The 23,437-nt window shown below is 40.3% G+C and overlaps 1 protein-coding gene across 3 annotated transcripts in view; it reads left to right on the forward strand.

The window, feature by feature from the left end:
* VEPH1 (ventricular zone expressed PH domain containing 1) overlaps nt 1-23,437 on the forward strand; it is a 246,767-nt gene that overhangs the window by 68,518 nt on the left and 154,812 nt on the right. For all 3 annotated transcript variants that reach the window (XM_033203227.1, XM_033203224.1, XM_033203218.1), the window contains exons 5-6: nt 6,447-6,613; nt 20,688-20,897. In XM_033203227.1, the coding sequence (XP_033059118.1) occupies nt 6,447-6,613; nt 20,688-20,897 (377 nt within the window). The remainder of the gene's footprint in view (nt 1-6,446; nt 6,614-20,687; nt 20,898-23,437) is intronic.

Below are 23,437 nucleotides of genomic sequence, written 5' to 3' on the forward strand. Positions count from 1 at the left end.
ATAGCAAGACCCTCATCTGCACAAAAAATTTAAAAATTAGCCTGGTGTGGTGGTGTGCACCTGTAGTCTCAGCTACTCAGGAGGCTGAGGCAGGAGGCAGGAGATCACTTGAGCCTGGGAGGTTGAGGCTGCAGTGAGCTATGATCACACCACTGCATTCCAGCCTGGGCGACAGAATGAGACCCTGAAAAAAAGAAAAGGAGAGAGAGAGAGAGAGAGAAGGAAAAAGAAAAGAAATATTTTTAAAATCCAGCTATACATCACTTACAAAAGCTACACAGAAAACATAAAGTAGAAATGTTAAAAGTTAAAAACTTTACATTGGAGGGGAGAAAGAGAACATATCAAGCAAGTACTATTCAAAAAAGCTAGCATAGCAATAGTAACATCATTAAAAAATAGACTTAGGCAAAAGAGGATAGTTAAAATTATGATACAAAGAAATACAGGAACGATACAAAGAATAACAGGAAGATATCTCTGAATTATCTAGTAATATAGTTTCAAAAAATATAAACCAAAGATTGACAGAATTGCAGGGAGAAATGGGCAAATACCTAATCATGGAGGGAGATTTTAACATAACTGAGAAGTTCACCGATATCATAATTCATCATTCAAATGCCGAGAAAAGCCTGCCAAAGGATACAGAAACTTAAACTACATAATTTAAGGTTTGATATAATGAAATATATAGAGTACTGCCCAGATAGTTCGATGGGCAAGTTCTACCAAACATTCAAGGAACACATAATCCCCATCTTACACAAACTGCTTCTGAGAATCGAGTGTTCAGGAATGTGCTAAATTCGTTTTACATGTCTACTAAGTATGATACCAAAAAGAGACAAGGACAATACAAGAAGGGAAAACTGCAACCTGTCTCATTAAGAATGTAGATGCAGCCGGGCGCAGGGGCTCAGGCCTGTAATCCCAGCACTTTGGGAGGCCGAGGCGGGTGGATCACGTGGTCAGGAGATGGAGACCATCCTGGCTAACACTGTGAAACCCCGTCTCTACTAAAAGACACAAAAATTAGCCAGGCGTGGTGGCGGGTGCCTGCAGTCCCAGCTACTGGGGAGGCTGAGGCAAGAGAATGGCGTAAACCCAGGAGGCGGAGCTTGCAGTGAGCTGAGATCCGGCCACTGCACTCCAGCCTGGGCGACAGAGCGAGACTCCGTCTCAAAAAAAAAAAAATATATATATATATAGATAGATGCAATAGCTCTAAATAAAGTATTAGCCAAACAGACACAGCAATATGCATAAAAATACACATTATGCACAGCAGTATGCATAAAAATATATCATTAACAAGTTGAGTTTATTCTAAGACTGCAAGATTGGTTAAATGTTAGAATAGCTATTAATGTATTACATTAACAGTTTATAGGAGAAAAATAATCATATCAACAGATGAGAAAAATGTTTGATAAAATTCAACACTCAAAATAATCAAACTAGAAAGCAGACAGGAACTTACTTAAACTGAAAAAACATAAATACCAAAACCTATAGAAACAGATACATATGTAATTGTAAATCCGTGGTAACATACTTTTGAAAACAGGATTAACACAAGGATACCTGTGGACAGTGACTCTATTCATCGAAGCGTGTATTGGAAGTCCCTGCCCGTAAAGTAGGACATAAGGACATAAGGAGAAGAAACATAAGGATTAGGATGGAAAGAAATAAAGTTGTTATCATTTATCATGTGAGCAACTTTTGTTGGATATAAGATCAACATATAAAAATCTATTGCTTTATTAATACCAGCACATAAATAGAAAACGCCTTTGAAAATACAGTTTTCATTTACAGTAGCAACAACAGCTATGGGATACCTAAGCAACAATTTAACGTAAGACACAGCTAATTATAACACCTTATTTAACTGGTGTGAGATGGTATCTCATTGTGGTTTTGATTTGCATTTCTCTGATGGTGAGAGATGATGAGCATTTTTTCATGTGTCTATTGGCTGTATGAATGTCTTCTTTTGAGAAGTGTCTGTTCATATCCTTTGCCCACTTTTTAATGGGGTTGTTTGTTTGTTTCTTGTAAATTTGTTTGATTTCTTTGTAGGTTCTGGATATTAGCCCTTTGTCAGATGAGTAGATTGCAAAAATTTTATTTCTTTCCGTAGGTTGCATGTTCACTCTGATGGTAGTTTCTTTTGCTGTGCAGAAGCTCTTTAGTTTAATTAGATCCCATTTGTCAATTTTGGTGTTTGTTGCTGTTACTTTTGGTGTTTTAGACATGAAGTCCTTTCCCATGCCTATGTCCTGAATGGTATTCCCTATGTTTTCTTCTAGGGTTTTTATGGTTTTAGGTCTAACATTTAAGTCTCTAATCCATCTTGAATTAATTTTCATATAAGGAGTAAGGAAAGGATCCAGTTTCAGCTTTCTACTTATGGCTAGCCAATTTTCCCAGCACCATTTATTAAATAGGGAATCCTTTCCCCATTTCTTGCTTTTGTCAGGTTTGTCAAGGATCAGATAGCTGTAGATGTGTGGTATTATTTCTGAGGACTCTGTTCTGTTCCATTGGTCTATATCTCTGTTTTGGTACCAGTACCATGCTGTTTTGGTTACTGTAGCCTTGTAGTATAGTTTGAAGTCAGGTAGCGTGATGCCTCCAGCTTTGTTCACACAAGTTAGAATGGCAATCATTAAAAAAATCAGGTAATGACAGGTGCTGGAGAGGATGTGGAGAAATAGGAAAACTTTTACACTGTTGGTGGGACTGTAAACTAGTTCAACCATTGTAGAAGACAGTGTGGCGATTCCTCAAGGATCTAGAACTAGAAATATCATTTGACCCAGCCATCCCATTACTGGGTATATACCCAAAGGATTATAAATCATGCTGCTATAGAGACACATGAACACGTATGTTTATTGCAACACTATTCACAATAGCAAAGACTTGGAATCAACCCAAATGTCCATCAGTGACAGACTGGATTAAGCAAATATGGCACATATACACCATGGAATACTATGCAGCCATAAAAAAGGATGAGTTCGTGTCCTTTGTAGGGCATGACTCACAGTTGACTCACAGTTCCACGTGGCTTAGGAGGCCTCAGGAAACTTATGATCCTGTCGGAAAGCGAAGGGGAAACAAGGCACATCTTACATGACAGCAGGAAAGAGGGAGAGTACAGGGGAAACTGCCACTTTTAAACCATCAGATCTCATGAGAACTCCCTCACTATCAAGAAAACAGCATGGATAAAATCACCCTAATGATACAACCTCCTCCCACCAGGACCCTCCCTCAACATGTGAGGATTACAATTCAAGATGAGATTTAGGTGGGGACACGGAGCCAAAGTATATCACTGGTTAAGCCAAGGAAACAAATTCTCTCCTAGAGCCTCCAGGAAGGAACCCAACCCTGGGCACACATTTGATTTTATGTTAGTGAGACTTATGTCAGACTTCTGAACTACCAAAATATAAGATAATGAATTTGTGTTATTTTAGGCCACTAATTTTGAGATAATTTCTAATGACAACTATAGAAAATGAATACAACTGCTTCACAAAGAAATTTTGGAACATCTACAAAGTCAATTCCTAGGGACATACCCAGTGCTTTGCCACTTAACTATGTGGTCCAGGGACCATTAATGTCACCTGAGAGCTGGTTAGAAATTCAGACTCTCAAACCCTACCTCCAACCTGTTGAATCAACATCTGTATTTTAAAGATATGCCCAGTGACTTCTAAGCACATTAGACTCAGAAACACTACACTATGAAATATCTCTCATTTTTTGCACAGAGACAGTTATTTCAGCATTACTGATTAAAGCAACAAATAATAATAACGTAATGTCTTTCAATCACAGAATGTATATAAATAAGTTGTTGCATATTTATACACTGGAATAACATATGGCTGTGAGAATAAATGAAGGAGAGCTTCTTGGAGGTACAACTTCTACAAAATGTTGAATAGAAAAAAAGTTGCAAAGGGATATGTAGAGTATGATGATATTCATATAAAATTTTAAAACATCCAAAACCACACTATAAAATGTTTATTGATACATACGCATGTAATTAAAGTGTAAAAATACTTATGGAGATCATAAATACTACCTTTAGGATGATGGTTGCCTCTGGGGAGAAAACGAAACAAATGGGATGAAAAGCAATTATGATATAAGGTTAAGTTTTGACAAATCTGGTTGGTAGGCACACCAATGCTCCTTATATTATTGCCTACATTTGTTTGATGACTTGAACTATTTCATAATTTAAAAGAAGGTATTATTTACTAATGGAATTTATAAGATTTCTCCAAAAGTTCTGCATTTATTTTTGTATTATTTGATTGAAATTCAAGTCAGCTGAAAACGACTAATCTGGGGTTTTTCCCTTCAAGGCTGTCAGGGCCTGTAGTGAGTTTTGTAACAAAATGCCACACAACAGTTTCCTGTCTTAGACGGCAACTACAGTCCCTTTTAACGTGACCATTTTTAGCAGTTGATCAGTATGTCCTCATAACTAAGTTCTATGATCTAATGTGGGCTGTACAAATTGGGTATTGCATTAAAAAAATTCCTGATCTTTTAAGGAGACACTCATAGTAAAATAAACAGAAAACAAAGTAAATTGTTGAAAATTAAATTATTGAAAATAAATACTGGTGAACACAACATTTTAAAGAAAATTGTAAATACTTCCAACAACTTGTATTCTGGAGAACATGATAAAACCTGTTTTAGACTTATTCTATGAACTACATGTGGGAAAAAAAATTCTCATTTTTTATTTTCTCCCAAATTCATTCCATTTTATCCAGAATCACGCTTTCATTAAATTTAGATATTGATATTCTGAAAATTCTGTCCTTCTTTCTTTAATAATTGTCTTTTATATATAGGCATGTTCCTACCATTTAATGAAGGTCCATATATGTGTAATTCATGCTTATTTGATGCTTTCTGTGTATGGCTTCTATATACAAAGTCAAATTTAAAGTAAAAGTAAATAGAGTCAAGAAAATTATTGTTCAAGAAATCCCTAGAAACAATTCCCCTGAGACATTTAAGTACTTGTGAGGATTTTGAGGAAAAAAAAATCCATACCATAAAGTGATAAGCAGATGTTGCCCATATGTTGATTGCAGATAAGTTTCTATACCTTATGTAATATATTTCTTGAGGTTTTGCCATTATAAATCTAGTTGTCTATACATATCTTTGAGGAAATTATGTGTGACAAACCAGCTGAGGCTAAACTTCCCTTGAAATAGTGCAGAAATTGTGGATTTAAATTTGCATTGCTACTTCTTAAACTATTCATAAAATAAGCATAGTTTCTGTATATGAGTTGACTAAATTATGATTCTGTATCTTCCAGGAATGTGAATTCATTCCTCTGCACTTTTACTGTTGTTCAGTTTCATTTAGGTCCATGATCACAGCACTGCTTAGCTTTCATTTAAACGTCATCCAAATTTTGTTTATCTTCAGTAATTCTTTACTGGAACTGTTTCCTTCTCAAGGGTGTGGTCTGATTACTGTCAGAGTTCCTCTATCCCCATGGTGCATTACTCAGGAAAATTTTTCATTAGTTAATGGTGCTGATTATATCATAAAATATTTCCTTTTGTGGAATCAGTGTAAATCACATTTTAATCTCAGAATAAGGTACCACGTAATTTTTTTTTTTTTTTTTTTTTTGAGACGGAGTCTCGCTCTGTCGCCCGGGCTGGAGTGCAGTGGCCGGATCTCAGCTCACTGCAAGCTCCGCCTCCCGGGTTTATGCCATTCTCCTGCCTCAGCCTCCCAAGTAGCTGGGACTACAGGCGCCAGCCACCTCGCCCGGCTAGCTTTTTTTGTATTTTTTAATAGAGACAGGGTTTCACCGTGTTAGCCAGGATGGTCTCGAACTCCTGACCTCGTGATCCGCCCGTCTCGGCCTCCCAAAGTGCTGGGATTACAGGCTTGAGCCACCGCGCCCGGCCGGTACCACGTTATTTTTAGCAAAAGAATTGGCCATCAGTCTGTGCTATTTAATGTGTAAGTGCCAATATTATTACATTGGTAATAATTTTTTTTTTTTTTTTTTTTTTTGAGGCAGAGTCTCGCTCTGTCGCCCGGACTGGAGTGCAGTGGCCGGATCTCAGCTCACTGCAAGCTCCGCCTCCCGGGTTTATGCCATTCTCCTGCCTCAGCCTCCCGAGTAGCTGGGACTACAGGCGCCCGCCACCTCGCCCGGCTAGTTTTTGTATTTTTAGTAGAGACGGGGTTTCACCGTGTTAGCCAGGATGGTCTCGAACTCCTGACCTCGTGATCCACCCGTCTCGGCCTCCCAAAGTGCTGGGATTACAGGCTTGAGCCACCGCTACATTGGTAATAATGTTATTTCTGTTGCTCATGGCTTGATAAAGTCATCATTTCCTTTATTGTTCCCTTAACAGGTAACACCATGTTGTTGAGAGTGTTACCTGCTGTGTATGAAAAGCAGCCTCAGCCAATTAATAGACACCTGACAGAACTCCTGGCCTTGATGTCTCAGCTGGAACAGCCAGAACAGTACCATCTACTACGGCTTTTGCATGTAGCAGCAAAGAAAAAACAACTCGAGGTAAAAAGTACATTGTATATGTCATGGTCCACGCAACCAGGCATGTTTCTTTGTGTGTGAACAGCATATGTGCTTAGGATTTCCAGTCTCATACATTTATACATGTCCATTTTTAAGTGAAAGCACTCATCTACTTATTATATTTGTATAATGAGAAATTGGCTCATAAAATTACGGAGGCTAAGAAGTCCCATCTGTCATCTGCAAGCTAGATGCCAAGGAAAACCAGTGGCATAATTTCAATTCAAGTCTGAAAGCCTGAGAACTGGAGAGCCGATGGCATAACTTACAGTCTGAGGACAGGAGAAGACCAATGTTCCAGCTCACAAAATCAGGCAGAGAGAGTAAATTCTCTCTTCCTCCACCTTTTTGTTCTTTTCAGGTCCTCAGATAATTGGATGAGGCCCACCCATATTGCAGGGGCAATCTGCTTTATTCAGTCAACCCATTAAAATGCTAATCTCATCTGAAATCACCCTCACAGACACACCCAGAAATAATGTTTAATAAAATATTTGGGTGCCCCATGACCCAGTCATGTTGACACATAAAATTAACCATCACAGGCCAAGCATGGTGGCTCGTGCCTGTAATCTCAACATTTTGGGAGGCTGAGGTAGGTGAATCACTTGAGGCCAGTCCGGACAACATGGTGAAACTCTGTCTATACAAAAAATACAAAAATTAGCGGGGCATGGAGGAGGCATCTGTAGTCCTAGCTACTCAGGAGGCTGAGGTGGGAGAATCACCTGAGCCAGGGAAATTGAGGCTACAGTGAGCCAAAATCATGCTACTGCACTCCAGCCTGGGTGACAGAGTGAGACCCTGTCTTAAAAATAAAGACATAAATAAATAAAAATTAAAAATTAAAAAATTAACCATACAGATACAGTAATAAAAAGCAACAAATGGGTCAGGCAGAGTAATGGCTCATGCCTGTAATCCCAGCACTTTGGGAGGCAGATCACGAGGTCAGAAGTTCAACCAACATGACCAACATGGTGAAACCCTGTCTCTACTAAAAATACAAAAACTAGCTGGGCATGGTGGTGCGTGCCTGTTATTCCAGCTAGTCAGGAGGCTGAAGCAGGAGAATCACTTGAATTCAGGAGGCAGAAGTTGCACTGAGCCAAGATTGTGCCATTGCACTCCAGCCTGGGCAACAGAGCAAGACTCTGTCTCAAAAAAATAAAAAATATAAAGAAGAATTAGCCGGTCGTGGTGGCAGGAGCCTGTAATCCCAGCTACTCCGGAGGCTGAGGTAGGAGAATCGCTTGAACCCAGGTGGCAGAGGTTGCAGTGAGCTGAGATCGAGCCACTGAACTCCAGCCTGGGTGATACAGTGAGACTCTGTCTCAAAACAAACAAACAAACAAACAAAAAAGGCAAGAGATGTGCGAATCTGTAGCTATTGTAGAATGGCGTTAAAGAAAGTTTAATGTCATCATGCAGTTCTAGGAATCTGTAGTTTCTCAGGTAAGACCAAGAGAAAGACCTACACTCAACTTCATTTGTGAATTAATCAGCCTAGAGTGAGAGCAAAGGTTCATTTCTCAGATAGCAAATCAGTTGTTATTCTTTGGATTCAAGTAGAATATTATAACAATTAGGATGCTTATGATTACCAGTAGTAAAACACCCAAAACACAATAGTTTCATCAATGATAGGAATTTATAGCTAATGTGATGGGAAAAAAAATCCGATGAGGTTTGGTTCAAAAATAATGTGAACAAACAATTTCTCTATTTTGATTTCTCAGATTTGACTTCTAGGCTTCCATTTTCCACAGGCTTTCTCCTTGTCATTTCCAAATAGGTGCCAGGGGCTCTCTTGGCACTATGCTTCTCCTACATCTATCACTGCCACCAACACCTAACAGAAGTCTTGATATTCTGTCTGTTTAGGATACATGCTCTACCTCTAGAGCTTCTCTTGAACTGGAGGATACACAGAGAGAAACTAGAGGCTGCCAGGAAGAGGGAATTCGAAATGGATTCTGGAGGGTACCAATGTGTTATTCCATTTTCATGCTGCTGATAAAGACATACCCAAGACTGGGAAGAAAAGAGATTTAATTCAACTTACAGTTCCACATGGCTGGGGAGGCCTCAGAATCATGGCAGGAGGCAAAAAGCACTCCTTACATGGTGGCAGGAAGAGAAAATGAGAAACCCCATGCAAAAGCAGACACCCCTGATAAAACTTTCAGATTTCATGAGACTTATTCACCACCAGGAGAACAGTATGGGGGAAACCACCCCCATAATTCAAATTATCTTCCACTGCGTCCCTCCCACAACATTTGGGCATTATGGGAGTACAATTCAAGATGAGATTTTGGTGGGGACACTGAGCCAAACCATAACATTACATCCCTGGCCCATCTAAATCTCATTTCCTCACATTTCAAAACCAACCATACCTTCCCAGCAGTCCCCCAAAGTCTTAACTCATTTCAGCATTAACACAGAAGTCCACAGTCCAAAATCTCATCTAAGATAAGGCAAGTGCCTTCTTCCTATGAGCCTGTAAAATCAAAAGCAAGTTACATTGGATAAATACAACTGTTCCAAATGGGAGGAACTGGTCAAAGCCAGGGGCTACAGGTCCCATGCAAGTCTGAAATCCAGCAGGGCACTCAAATATTAAAGCTCCGAAGTGATCTCCATTGACTTCATGTCTCGCATCTGAGTCACACCAATGCAAGGGTTCCCATGGTCTTCAGCAGCTCCACGCCTGTGACTTTTCACAGTACAGCCTTCCTCCTGGCTGCTTTCACAAGCTGGTGCCCCAGTAGGGACACTGTGGGGAGGCTCTGACCCCACATTTCCCTTCTGCACTGCCTTAGGAAAGGTTCTCCATGAGAGCCCTGCCCCTGCAGCAAACTTTTGTCTGGACATCCAGGCATTTCCATACAGCCTCTGAAGTCTAGGCAGAGGTTCCCAAACCTCAATTCTTGACTTTTGTGCACCTGCAGGCTCAACACCTCATGGAAGTTGTCAAGGCTTGGGGTTTGCACCCTCTGAAGTCATGGCCCAAGCTGTACTTTGGCCCCTTTCAGTCACAGTGGGAGTGTCTAGGACACAGGGCACCAAGTCCCTAGACTGCTCACAGCATGGGGGCCCTGGGCCTTGCCCATGAAACCGTTTTTTCCTCCTAGGTCTCTGGGCCTGTGATGGGAGGGGCTGCCATGAAGACCTCTGACATGACTTGGACACGTTTTCCACATTGTCTTGGGGATTAACATTTGGCTCCTTGTTACTTATGCAAATTTCTGCAGCCAGCTTGAATTTCTCCTCAGAAAATGGGTTTTTCTTTTCTATCACATTGCCAGGCTGCAAATTTTCCAAACTTTTATGCTCCACTTCCCTTATAAAACTGAATGTCTTTAACAGCACCCAAGTCTCCTCTTGAATGCTTTGCTGCTTAGAAACTTATTTGCCAGATACCCTAAATCATCTCTCTCAAGTTCAAAGTTCCAGAAATCCCTAGGGCAGGGGCAAAATGCTACCAGTCTTTTTGCTAAAACGTAACAAGCATCACCTTTGCTATAGTTTCCAACAAGTTTCTCATCTCCATCTGAGACCACCTCAGCCTGGACCTTATTGTCTATATTCCTTTCAGTGTTTTGGTCAAAGCTGTTCAACAAGTCTCTAGGAAGTTCCAAATTTTCCCACATTTTTCTGTTTTCTTCTGAACCCTCCAAACTGTTCCAAACGTTGCCTGTTACCCAGTTTCAAAGTCAGGTCCACGTTTTCAGGTGTCTTTTCAGCAACGCCCCACTCCACTGGTACCAATTTACTGTATTAGTCCGTTTTCATGCTGCTGATAAAGACATACCCAAGACTGGGAAGAAAAAGAGGTTTAATTCAACTTACAGTTCCACATGGCTGGAGAGGCCTCAGAATCATGGTGGAAGGCAAAAGGCATTTCTTACATGGTGGCAGTAAGAGAAAATGAGGAATATATAAAAGCGGATACCCCTGATAAAACCATCAGATCTCATGAGACTTATTCTCTACCATGAAAAACGTTTGGGGGAAACCGCCCATTATTCAAATTATCTCCTATTAGGTCCCTCCCACAACATGTGGGAATTATGGGAGTACAATTCAATATGAGATTTGGGTGAGGACACAGAGCTAAACCATATCAACCAACATGTGTGCCCAGTGAATATGAATGGTTAACCCAAGGTTATTCAATTATGGTTGTCCCATTTCTTTATAATTTCACTATCCACCACTTGAAAAAAAATCAATGCTAAAGTGAAGACTGGAACATTTGTATTCAACATCCAAATTATTCAAAGAAAAGCAAGAAAGAATAGTTGTATGCATAATTAGCCACAATAGACTGCAAGCTCCTTTGACAAGAAATGATTTCTTCTTTCCTCTGTGTCTTAGACTTTTCCACAGTATCTGATAGTGCTCAATAAACATTCATAGAACCAAACTGAGAACAAATATAGAACCAAATTAAACAAGGTGATAAATGCTTTGCAAATGGCATAAACAGAGAGGGGGGTAATGAATTCTACTTTAGGGGGAAATAGATGCCATGAAGTCCCACAAAGGGGGTGACATCAGAGCCATACCCTGAAAAATGCATACTTTTATGCGGATGATTCAGAGCTGGGAATCTAGGATACTGGAGAGCAGAATTCATAGGAAGCTTCAGGAGATGAGACCAACAAGGATGACCAATGCCTGAGCCTCACTCCCAGGGATTTTGGTTCAGTAGGTTCAGTAGACACAACTGGGGACCCAACTGTGTCTTTTTTACAAGTACCCATATGGTGCTGCTGCTGTTGCTTCAAGGGACCACACTTTGAGTAGCAAGGCTAGAGCTCAGGCAGAGGACTGGGGAGTTCTATGTCACTGGTATGCACTGTCCCTTTTGCCCCTAGAGCAATATGTCATTATTTTTGCAAGACTGTTTCTTTTGGTGCACAACAAACTCCTTAAGGTACATAGAACTCTTATCTACATATTCATATGCACTCCCTAGTGTAGTGCTGGGTCACATAGTATGATTTGAATAAAAAGTTATTGAATTAAGAAATGAACAAATTAACAAGAGACAAAAAGAGTGAAGACATGAAGAACCAGGAAAACTCATGCTGTGAAAGGGGAAAAAGTGGCTCAACAGGGTCAAGGTCTAGAGAAGTAAAATAGACAAGAGGCAGGCATTGACCTTGGATTTGGCAATTGGGGCTCATCAATTGTATCTTTTTTACAAAAGGCAGCATTTGTGAGGTGGAGTGGGAGAAGTCAGTCATTTATTGTGGATTGCATGTGGAAGGGAAGGTTAGGAAAGGACCATGTGAGTATGGACTGCCAATTCAGGAAGTTTAGAAGAAACAAGGAGGGTTAAAGACACAATAAGAATAAGGGATTGAAGATGCGAGAGGAAATAGGAGACAGAACAAGGTGCTGGAGGAAGATGGGAAATGTATTCCAGAGCACAAGTGAGAAAACCAATTTTGGAAAGGACTCAGGACAGAAAGGATGAGCAAAACTGCCATAGAGTTTGGGTTGAGGAGTGGAGTTGAAGGATTATTGGATCACCTAGAACAGAGGTCCCCAACTGGGGAAATAACTGGGCAGCTTCCACTTCCACTGTAGAGAAGGCTAACAGAGGAGGAGTTTCCTCAGTGCTGGTCCCAGCAGGCAGGGGAGGGTGAACAATAGCACTAATAGTGACTGAGCTCATACCATGTACCAGGCACTATGTAGGTGTATCACAGACATCTCATTTATTTCCCACAACAAGCTTTTTATTTTATAAATAGAGAAGCCAAAGTTTGGAAGGTTATTAAGAACAGTGGTGGTACCAAAGGGTGACTTGGTGGCTGAGGTGGCTTTTCACATCCACTTCATCTTTATCACCCTTTCAACTTTCATGTCCCCCACTGACCATCAGAGTCATACTACCTTCCCTAAAACCATCCTAAAACCATCTGGGCCTCACACTAGCTAGGTCACTTTCCCAAAGCCAGATAGATCAGGCCAAGCTGCAACACAAACCCAGTCTGATTCCAACCAATGAAATCTTTTGACCTCAACACTAAAGAATCAAGGCTGTAAGGCTATGGCTTGTGAAGCAAATGAAAGTTCCAGAAGATACAGGAGAAGGTGAGAAAGAGAGGGCGGTTGGAGGGTGGCTAGACAAGAGAAGGAGAGTAAACAAAATGAGGAAAGGGTGAACTCATGTTCTGCTAGGTATTGTGGGTGCTGCGTGTGGATCCCAGAACAAAGAGGCCAGGGTTTAGGGAGCACCTAGAGTGATGTGGATGGACCCCACCCATGCCAGGATCCTACCTGGGGAGAAGAAGTTGTAATGGGGGGGATTGTGGAGTCCTGTTTCCTGTCAGCCCTACCTTCATGGTAAAGCAGCCTCTCCACTTGCCTCCCTCAGCTCTTCGTGCTCTGTTCCTGCTGCCAGCACCCCTAGAACTAGAGTGCACCCTTGATTTCAAAGGTGCCACAGGTGGTACAATACAGAAACCACCTGGTTCACCTTCTCTCTCATCCCTTCCTTAATTAGACAGTGAGCAAGGGAGATGGAAGGAAATGTGGAGAAGTGGTTTACTGAGAAGGGAAATAAGTGGCGACAACCAGAAATTTAGACTGAAGCTTTCAAGTTAAGCCTAATTCATTTCAGGCAAAAGAGGAAGCTAAATAAGGAGGCTTTGACTTTGTGAAGCTGGAATTCAAGTAAAGCTTCTGTTCCTGCATTAAAGCATCCCTGATGCTGTGTAACTTGGAGGTAAACTGAGTGGGCTCTCTAGGGAAGGCAATGTGCAGGGATGTTTCATGTGTCCCGAATGCCCTTCTCACTACTCACCCTCTGTGACCTGGGATAACATGGTTTTCCAGGGCCGGAGGATCAACAGTTGGCCCTTGAAAAAAAATTTCTCTACATAAAGCTGACTAGTCCCAGAGACTGTGAAGGTAGCCTCGCTTCAGCATCCACGTATCTGTGAGCTCCAGGATATGGCTAACTGAGCAGGTGGGTCCCCTTCCTCTATCATTGCCCTCTCGGCATCCTACTTTTCAGGACACTATCCTTGTCAGATGGGAGGAGGCAGTTCATGGCTAGTAATTTATAACTGGTACCTCCAGAGAATTCTCAGGATCCATTTATGGAAAAAGGCTGGGTGGTCAGTTTTCCGAGTGGCCTTTGTGAGAATCAAGTCTGTAATCTTGGCTGCTGTAAACCATGCTGTAGTCTAGCCAACGAAAGGAACAGAGTTTAGTAACACATATAAGCACATCTGTTGTTATCCCTGGGACATTAGCTTCTAGCCCCAAGCACACAGCAATGAGTGGCAGGAAGTGGCAAGGGTAGTCTTCCGGTGATGAATGTTCAGACACAGAGGAGCTGCTTTTGTGACCTGTTCCCTAGAGGAGAGAATTATTTTCTAGGATTTTCACACAACAATATAGAGCATTCTTATTCACACACCTAATCGAGGCCAACAATACTCAGGGTCCCTTTTGGTATTTATTTAAAATAAGAAGTCATTTACAGAACGTTAAGAAGATGGAATGCTGGAATATATAGACTGTTCTGAAATTTAGAGCAGAACTATAGTTTTTGGAATATATAATATTTTTCAGTATGGTGGGAATTAGTAAATAAAAAGAATGACAATCATTTTGTAAATTTCTAGAGATTAGTAGATTCTTAATGCTAGCCAAAGTAATTACAAGATAAAACTGGGCATGAAGACTAATTGAAGAGGAAGTGTGTGCCGACACATGTGTGTGTGTGTGTGCATAATTGCTTTTTTTTTCTCCTTCAACTTTTAAGTTCTGGGGTACATGGGCAGGATGTGCAGGTCTGTTACATAGGTAAATGTGTGCCATGGCGGTTTGCTGCACAGATCAACCCATCACTGGTTATTAAGCCAAGCATGCATTAGCTATTTTACCTGATTCTCTCCCTCCCCGCAGCCTCCCAGCAGGCCCCAGTGTGTGTTGTTCCACCCCTCCCACATCGTATGCTTGTATTCTCATCGTTCACCTCCCACTTATAAATGAGAACATGAGGTGTTTGGTTTTCTGTTTCTGCATTAGTTTGCTGAGTATAGTGGTTTCCAGCTCCATCCATGTCCCTGCAAAGGACATGATCTTGTTCCTTTTTATGACGGCATGGTAGTCCATGGTATATATGCGCCACATTTTCTTTATCCAGTCTATCATTGATGGGTACTTGGGTTGACCCCATGTCTTTGGTATTGCAAATGGTGCTGCAATGAACATATGCATGCATGTATCTTTATAATAGAATGATTTATATTCCTTTGGGTATATACCCACTAATGAGATTGCTGGGTCAAATGCTATTTCTGGTTCTGGATCTTTGAAGAATCACCACATTATCTTCCAAAATTGTTGAACTAATTTACATTCCCATCAATAGTGTAAAAATGTTCCATTTTCTCCACAACCTCGCCAGCACTTATTTCTTCTTGACTTTTTAGTAATTGCTATCCAGACTGCCGTGGGACAGTATCTCACTGTGGTTTTGATTTGAATTTCTCTAATGATCAGCAATGTTGAGCTTTTTTTCATGTTTGTTGACCACAAGAATGTCTTCTTTTGAGAAATGGCTGTTCACATTCTTTGCCCACTTTTTAATTGGGTTGTTTGTTTTTTTTCTTGCAAATTTGTTAAAGTTCCTTGTAGATTCTGGATATTAGACCTTTGTCAGATGGATAGATTGCAAAAATCTTCTCCCATTCTGTAGATTATCTGTTCACTCTGATGATAGTTTCTTTTGCTGTGCAGAAGCTCTTTAATTAGATCCCATTTGTCAATTTTTGCTTCTGTTGCAATTGCCTTTGATGTTTTCATCATGAATCTTTACCTGTGCCTGTGTCCTGAATAGTATTGCCTCGATTTTCTTCTAGGGTTTTGATCATTTGGGGTTTTACATTTAAGTCTTTAATCCATCTTGAGTTAATTTTTGTATAAGGCGTAAGGAAGGGGTCCTGTTTCAGTTTTCTGCATATGGCTGGCTACTTCTCCCAGCACCGTTTATTGAATAGAAAATCCTTTCCCCCTTGCTTGTTTTTGTCAGGTTTGTTGAAGATCAAATGATTGTAAATGTGCAGTCTTATTTCTGAGATCTCTGTTCTGTTCCATTGGTCTGTGTGTCTGTTTTTGTACCAGTACTCTGCTGTTTTGGTTACTGTAGGCTTGCAGTTTAGTATGAGGTTGGATAGTATAATGCCTCCAGTTTTATTCTTTTTGCTTAGGATTGTCTTGGCTATTTGGGCTCTTCTTTGGTTCCAAATGAATTTTAAAATAGTTTTTTCTAATTCTGTGAAGGTCAGTGGTAGTTTAATAAGAATAGCATTGAATCTGTAAATTGCTTTGGACAGTATGGCCATTTTCACAATATTGATTCTTCCTATCCATGACCATGGAATGTTTTTCCATTTGTTTGTGTCCTCTCTGATTTTCTTGAGCAGTGGTTTGTAGTTCTCCTTGAAGAGGTCCTTCACTTCTCTTGTTAGCTGTATTCCAAGGTATTTTATTCTCTTTGTAGCAATTGTGAATGGGAATTTATTCATGATTTGGCTCTTTGCTTGCCTGCTGTTGGTATATAGGAATGCTAGTGATTTTTGCATATTGATTTTGTATCCTGAGACTTTAATTGCTCAAAAAATTTATTCTTTACATAAGATTTGAAATGTTATTGCTATAAATTAAGTTATGGCACTGTCTTCAGGTGGCCATATCCTCAAGGTGCACATGGTCTGGGAGATGTATCCATAAAACTTCAATGACAAAATGCCAAACTCGTAAATAGACTGCTATGGGAGCACAGAAGAGGAAGTGACTAATTCTACCCAGGAAAAAACAGGGAATTCAGGGCTGAGGCCCTATGCTGGGCTACTTGGTTTAGAGCATTCTGTTTGGGCCCTTCTTTACTTGCACCCCCAGTTCCCATCCACTCTTTGGCCCACTAAACTCAATTCAGGTAACTGAGACCTTGGAATTCCTTTCCCAGGTATCTCAAATCTGCTTCCAGGACTTGTGAATACTTGGTCCTTGGGTCTGTTCTCCTGAGAACAAGCCATGCCAACAGTTGACCCCATATTCTTGAGAGGTAGCCTAGAAGAGCTTGCATGTGTGGACTGGGGTGTTCACATGCAGGGCAAAGCCAGGGTTGGAAATAGAAGAGAAGGTATGGGACAAGGAATGGGGACTGGGAGACATCTCTCCTTATTTTCTCTCCAGAGGTCAAACATTCTAAATTTAAATCAAGCATCACAGATTGTTAGAAAGGCACATTTGTCAGGGAGGAGGATAGAACATTTTATATAGCAGCTGAGTATTTGTGGTGTGAAGGACTCTGCTTGTACCTTACTGTCAGGTCCTGCATGTGTTAGGGTGGGTGGAGAGAAGATTTCCCAGAAGTAGAGATTTGAGATCGAATTTGAAAGTACAAGATTTCTCTCTGTGTTCAAGCCACTGTGGGTGATCAGTGCCATGTAACTGGGTCATGGGGGAAGAGTCTGCAGATAGGCCCATCAAAAAAGACACCGGAGTCTGGAATACTATGGCACTGGAATTTTGGCCATGGGCCATGAGAAATTTTTGCAAGTCTCTAAGAGAAACCTGAGGTCATCAGATCGGAGTTTGAGGGCTATGAGTCTGGTGGCAGTGAGGAGCCTGAACAGAAGGGAGAGATATTTGAGGCAACAAGGCCAGTTTGGTAGCTTTTTCAGCTGTCCATTGTTTACAGCCTGAACAAAGTCCATGTCAGCTTGCTCTCTGCAGCCAGAATCTTATTCTTAGTGGCTACTTGGCTCTCAGTGAAGCCCACCATTCCCTGAGTCAGGAAGGCAGCTCTCAATAAGGAAGCACTGAAGACACCAGCCTAAGGAAATGCCCTATGTTTGGAAAATAAAATTCCTTCTAATCCAAGAATAATCTATCTAAAACCCAAAGCAGACTTGTCTCTCATGTGTGGATAAACTTCAAGAAATATCTATCTTTTCTATCATTATCATAATGAACTTTAGGCTATTCGGAATTCAGAGTAAAAAATATCAACTTTTGTTGAATTTGTAAATTTGTTATTATTTAATATACATTGTTCAGGGCTTCTCTTCCCTTGCTCTTTCTGTGGATTCAACTATGCCCAGGTGTATGTATTTGCCTTGAGCATCTTTCTTTCTCTTTCTGTCTTCTTTCTTTCTTTCTTTCTTTCTTTCCTTCTTTTCTTTCTTTCTTTCTCTTTCTCCTTCCATCCTTCGTTTCCTTTCTTCCTTCCTGTCTTCCTTCTTTTCTTTCTTTCTTTCTTTCTTTCTTTCTTTCTTTCTTTCTTTCTTTCTTTCTTTCCTTTCTCTCTTTCTCTTCCTTCCTTCCTTCACTTCTTCTTTTTCTTTCCTTCTTAATTGTTCTTTATAGGACAACAGCTAAAACCCATGCTGTGTAGCTTGGGACATATTGCTGAAGTTTAAATTTTAGAGTAAAAGTGGCATGAGAGAAGCACATGTCACAAAGACCTTGGTGTTCAGGAAACAGGACCTGAAGAGTAAGGACTGGGAAATGAAACTTTATAGAATGGGGCAGGAAATGTGCAAGCATTTTTCATTGCTAAAAACATGAGGTTAAGTATGTTGCCCTGACCTGGAGCAGCTGGCTGACACTTCTGCCATATATGCCAGGGACCTCGCATGGCTTCTCCTGAAGAAGATACAATCGCTTCCTAATGCACAGGCAGCATTTCTAGAACTGTGCATTTGTATATGCTATTTACCAGAATCTAGCCCTATTCTTTCCTCCAAAAGTACTGGATATGAATCTGAAGTTTAAATCTCTATATAGGATAATTTTAGTTATCTAGAAACTTTCTTCTTTTATGTTCTTGTTAGTTGTTTTGTAGTAATACATGACAGTATATGTTTAAACATTGTGTACAACTCTTTACTATGGAGTGGGGGAGATGTTTTATTCAGATGTCACTCTATACAAATTAGATTTATCTTCCTTTGATTTGTTGCTCAAAAACTTATTAACTCACCTTCTGGATAAGCTCTGTGTAAGGCATTAGGTATCCAATGGTGTACAAGAATGGGATGATGCTTAACCTTGTGGAGCTCTCAATCCAGCCTGAAAGGCATCTAGAGCAGCAGTAAGAAGGAATTATGTGAAGGACCTGCTCAGGGCCATTTAGGGTACAGTGGGAGCTTTCACAAGGGCACTATAGCCTGAGAAGGAAGAGGAGAGGAGCTGAGGGAGGTTTCTTAAGGAAATAACAGTTCATCTGAGGCCTCAAGAATGATCAGGAGCTACTCAAGCAAAATAGGGGCAACATGAATTCCAGGCAGAACAGATCACATGAGTAAAATCCCAGATGCAAAAGAAAATTTCTCAAGTTAAAAATTTTTTTAAAAAATTCATCATAGGTGATGTGTGAGAGGTAGTGGAATCTGGACTGGGGGAAGGTGGACCAAGTGGACAAGGGACTGAATGTGGGAAGATGGATAGGAGTCAGGTATGAAAAAAAGGGCAAGTGACCGTAGGGTTTTAAGGCAGGAAAAAACACCACTGTGGCTAAATCTGAGAAGAGACTGGATGGGCAAGACTGAAGGCAGGGAGACCTGTTAGGAGGCTGTTGGAATAACCCATGTGTGGGATGCCTGGGTCAGGGATCTCAGCTCCATGTCCCCCTGAGAGAGACCTTTCCTGACCCTTTGCCTCAATTAGGGCCCTGGGACTGTCTCTCACAGAGCCCTACATTTTCCCTACATGGGATTTATTAAAATTATAATTGTTCATTTCTGATGTGATTATTTCTTTTACCGAATGTCTCCTTTACTAAACAGTGAATCTTGTCAGGCTTATTGCTATCCCCATCACCTACAGCTTGCAAATAGGAAAGACTCAGTCAGTATTTGTGAATGAGTGAATGAATGGATGAATATAAAGAGAAGGGAGTGGACAAATCTGTGGGATTCTTGGGTATTGGAGTCAACAGGACTTGGTGATTGCTCGGATAACAGCTGCTGGTAAGGGAGAAACAGTTTCTAGTTTGAGTAGCCAGGTGGATAATGGTGTAATTTATGGGAAAAGGAGGCACTTAGAGCCAGAAGAGGTGGTGGGAGAAGCAGGTTTTTGGCAGGGGGTGGATTATGAGTTCAACTTTGGGCAGATGGTGCTGTGTATCAGATCTGGTTTTAATAGTGGAAGCTACATTTAAAGTCTACCCTACTCAAAAAATGACAAATCAATAAAGTAAATCAAACACAAACAAAAGAAACAAATAAAGCAGAAATATGGATGGGCAAATCTGTTTCACTTTCGTTGTTCAGCTTCCCACAGGTTTCCCTTTCTAATTCTTCTATTTTAGCAAACAAAACAATTCCTTAAATTCTCAGTATGTGACATATTAACATAGTGTCTTTATTCCACCAAAGAGTTCCATTTTCTTGGATAAATTTCACCTTTACATTCATATAAGCATTAAGAATCAAGAAAAAAAAATTAAGATATGAGACTATGGTATAAATCATTTTGCTTTAATAGTTTTATCTTATTATTACATTTTTGTGATCACAATGGAAAATTGAAGAAAATGTGGGAGATCTTTTCTGCTTTCATATTTTTATTTATTAAACATTTCTAAACTGGATTTCTCCATTTTGAAGGCTTTGATTAAAGTCAACAAGGATCTCCTACCTACTTAAATTGTCCTTTAAATTGCAGCTTTTATGGTGGTTGGAGGAAATGTACTATTCCCAATCAGGAAATAACACATCGAAACTTGACTTATGAATAGCAACACTGAAGCATTATTTTAAACTTCACTCTTCAACAGTAAGGCACAGATTAAAAGAAAAAGGAACTAAAGGCTCTGAAGATTTTATTGTAAATTTTAAATTCTAAACTTGGGAGATTTGCCTGAGTACCAGTGATGGTAATAATCCCAGAATGTGTTGAGTTCAGGTTTAATACAAAAAAATTTTGCTTTCAAAATTAATTGCAATTTAATTAACTTTTCTTTTTCTTCCTTCTTTCTTCCTCCTCCTCTCCTCTCTCTTTATAGGCAGTTCAGAAGTGTATTCCTTTCCTAATTGGGCATTTGAAGGATTCAACCCATAATGACATCACCCTAAACATCCTAATAGAGATAGCAGGCTATGAGCCAGTGGCTTTGGATGGTTTTCTTCCAATGCTGAAAGAGGTTGGTGAGAGATTCCCCTACCTCATTGGACAGATGGCAAGGATTTATGGAGCTGTTGGGCATGTGGATGAAGTAAGTTTGGTTTTTTTCTCTCCATTCCCCTGAATTGCACTGGCGCTTAATCCAACCTATTTAATCTATTGGAGCTTTATGACATACAAATATTTCCTGGGATTTCTGGGAGTTCCAGTTTATCTTTCAATCCTTTTACATGGGCAATGGCCTCTGAGTCAAGTAGCAGGGTTATATGGAAGGTTTAGGAAGTAAATCTTTTATTACTGCTGTGTCACCTGAAGAAGGAGGGTTAAAATGGAGAGAGCACCAAAAGATTCAAGACCACTTTGCAGTAACAACAACCAATAAAAGAGCTGTATCTCATTTCAGGTTGCAATTTCTCTTAACCCAGGAGACCATCAGTAAGCACAGAATTAGATTTCATAGACTACTCTTTAATAAGAGCCTGTAGCTATCATGTCAATAAGTGCCTGGGTTCAGAATGTTTTCAGTCCTCTGACTGATGTTATTTGGGAGAGTGAGATAAATGTTTGTGGATGTTTAAAAGTACTAGGCTAAATATTTGTGTAATGGCATCTTTCAGTAGGGACAACAGGATGCCATCAGAGTTTATGGGGATTAAGCAATTAAGAAAGTTTTCAGAAATTCAAGTCTCAAAGACATGCATGTCTCTCTGATGATTTTATGTTGGGATTTAGGATTTTTATATTTTAAAATAAAAACAAATCTATAATTGACTGAGAGCTTTTCCTTGAACCTATTTATATATAATATAATTAGCTATTCAATAAATATAAAATTGTCCAATTTTTAAAAGGAATTTCATACATCATTAAGTTCAATCCCTTGATTCTGCATAGGATAAAATTTAAAAACAGAAATGTTATGTGACTTACCCAAACTCAGACTGAGTTAGTAACCCAGTTAGAATTAGATCTCTGGTATCTTTGGCATCCATTTTGGAATTTTGTCTTAAAATGCATCTTTGGTGCTGTTGGATTATATTTCTTCTCAGAGTTATGGTGAACCCCTTGAGTCCTGCCTGGCTTCCTCCTGGTCGAGGCTCTTTCTCCTCTAGCTTTCCAGAGGAGGGCAGGAGAACTGAGTTCCCAAGCCTGCACCTGTCAACGTGAGGATGGATCTTGAAAGGGGATTTCTCTGGTGTAGATGTATTCTTAGTATAATCCCTTTCTGTGCACTGCTGTTGGGAATGCCTCGCCACACTCTGCCTTCTGTTAATGCTTTCCCCTGCCTGTCACCTTTTCTGCCAAGAGAACCCACTGGTATGCCCGAGTGTTATTAGGCCAGCTTCACCTGACAGCTGTTTAACTGAATCTGCTGACCTTGCAGATCTTTGCAAGGACCAAAAAATTCAACCTCTGAGGTGTGAGGCCCTGGAATCTTTAAAAAGTAAAGTCTTTCTGCATTTTCATGGTAATTCTTTTTGTCAGAAATGATTCATTAATGTATAGTAATGCACATTGGTGTTGACTAAACTCCCATGGAAAATGTAATCTGTGAAAAACAAAAAGCAGTAGCCACATGCAGTCTAACCACATGCAATTATGTCACTGTCAGTTTGGATGAACTAAGGCTGTATCCATCTATTCTTGCACTGCTATAAAGAAATAGCTGGGACTGAGTAATTTCTAAAGAAAAGAGGCTTAATTGGCTTGCACTTCCAAAGGCTGCAACAGGAAGCATGATGCTGGCATCTGCTCAGCTTTTGGGGAGGCCTCAGGAAAACCTACAATTGTGGTGGAAGGCAGAGGGGAAGAAGGCACCTCATGGCCAGAGCAGGAGGAAGAGAGAGTGGGGAGGTGCTGCACCAGATCTCATGAGCACTCACTCACTCTCATTAGAGCAGCAGCGAGGGGAAAATCCACCCCTGTGATCCAGTCACCTCCCACCAGGCCTCACCTCCAACATTGAGGATTACAATTTGACATGAGATTTGGGTGCAACACAGATCCAAACCATATCAAAGGCTAACCTGAAAGAGAACAGTTCATTTGGTGACATTTGTGTGACTCTTGGTGGGTACTAGGAGAAGAAGAGGTGGGTCTAAATAACTTGAGGAATAAATTATTTCAGAATTCAAATTTGTTTGCTTTTTTCCCCAAAACAAACAAATCTTTCTGGTGGTTCTGATTCACCCCCCACCCCAGACCCACAGCAGAGAACAGTTGTAGATCAGATAGTTACCAAGTGTATCTGGATATCAGGGTTATGTGAGGAGCTTTAAAACAATGTCAGTCTTGGACCCCATAGAATGCCTACTAAGTCATAATCTCCTGAAAAGAGAACCAGAAGTCTAGATTTACAGGAACCTCTGTCAGGGTAATTCTGATGCAGCTATTTGTGGATCAGTATTTGGGAACTCCAGACAGAGAATATTTAAAGTGCTTTCTCTGTTAGATTTAGAATCAGGCCTTGCCCATCACCCATCATCCTGTCCTCCTCTAGCAAGCTATTGCTAATCAATTTAATAATTTTCTAGACTATTGATATAGCAGCTTAGAGTAAGCTTGGCTAAGAGTAACACAAAAATCCAAAACCACAGTAATTTAAACAAAGATAGATATCTGATTGTCTTA

This window comes from Trachypithecus francoisi, unplaced genomic scaffold (genome assembly GCF_009764315.1).
Source record: "Trachypithecus francoisi isolate TF-2019V2 unplaced genomic scaffold, Tfra_2.0 Lachesis_group0, whole genome shotgun sequence".
Lineage (NCBI taxonomy): Eukaryota > Metazoa > Chordata > Mammalia > Primates > Cercopithecidae > Trachypithecus > Trachypithecus francoisi.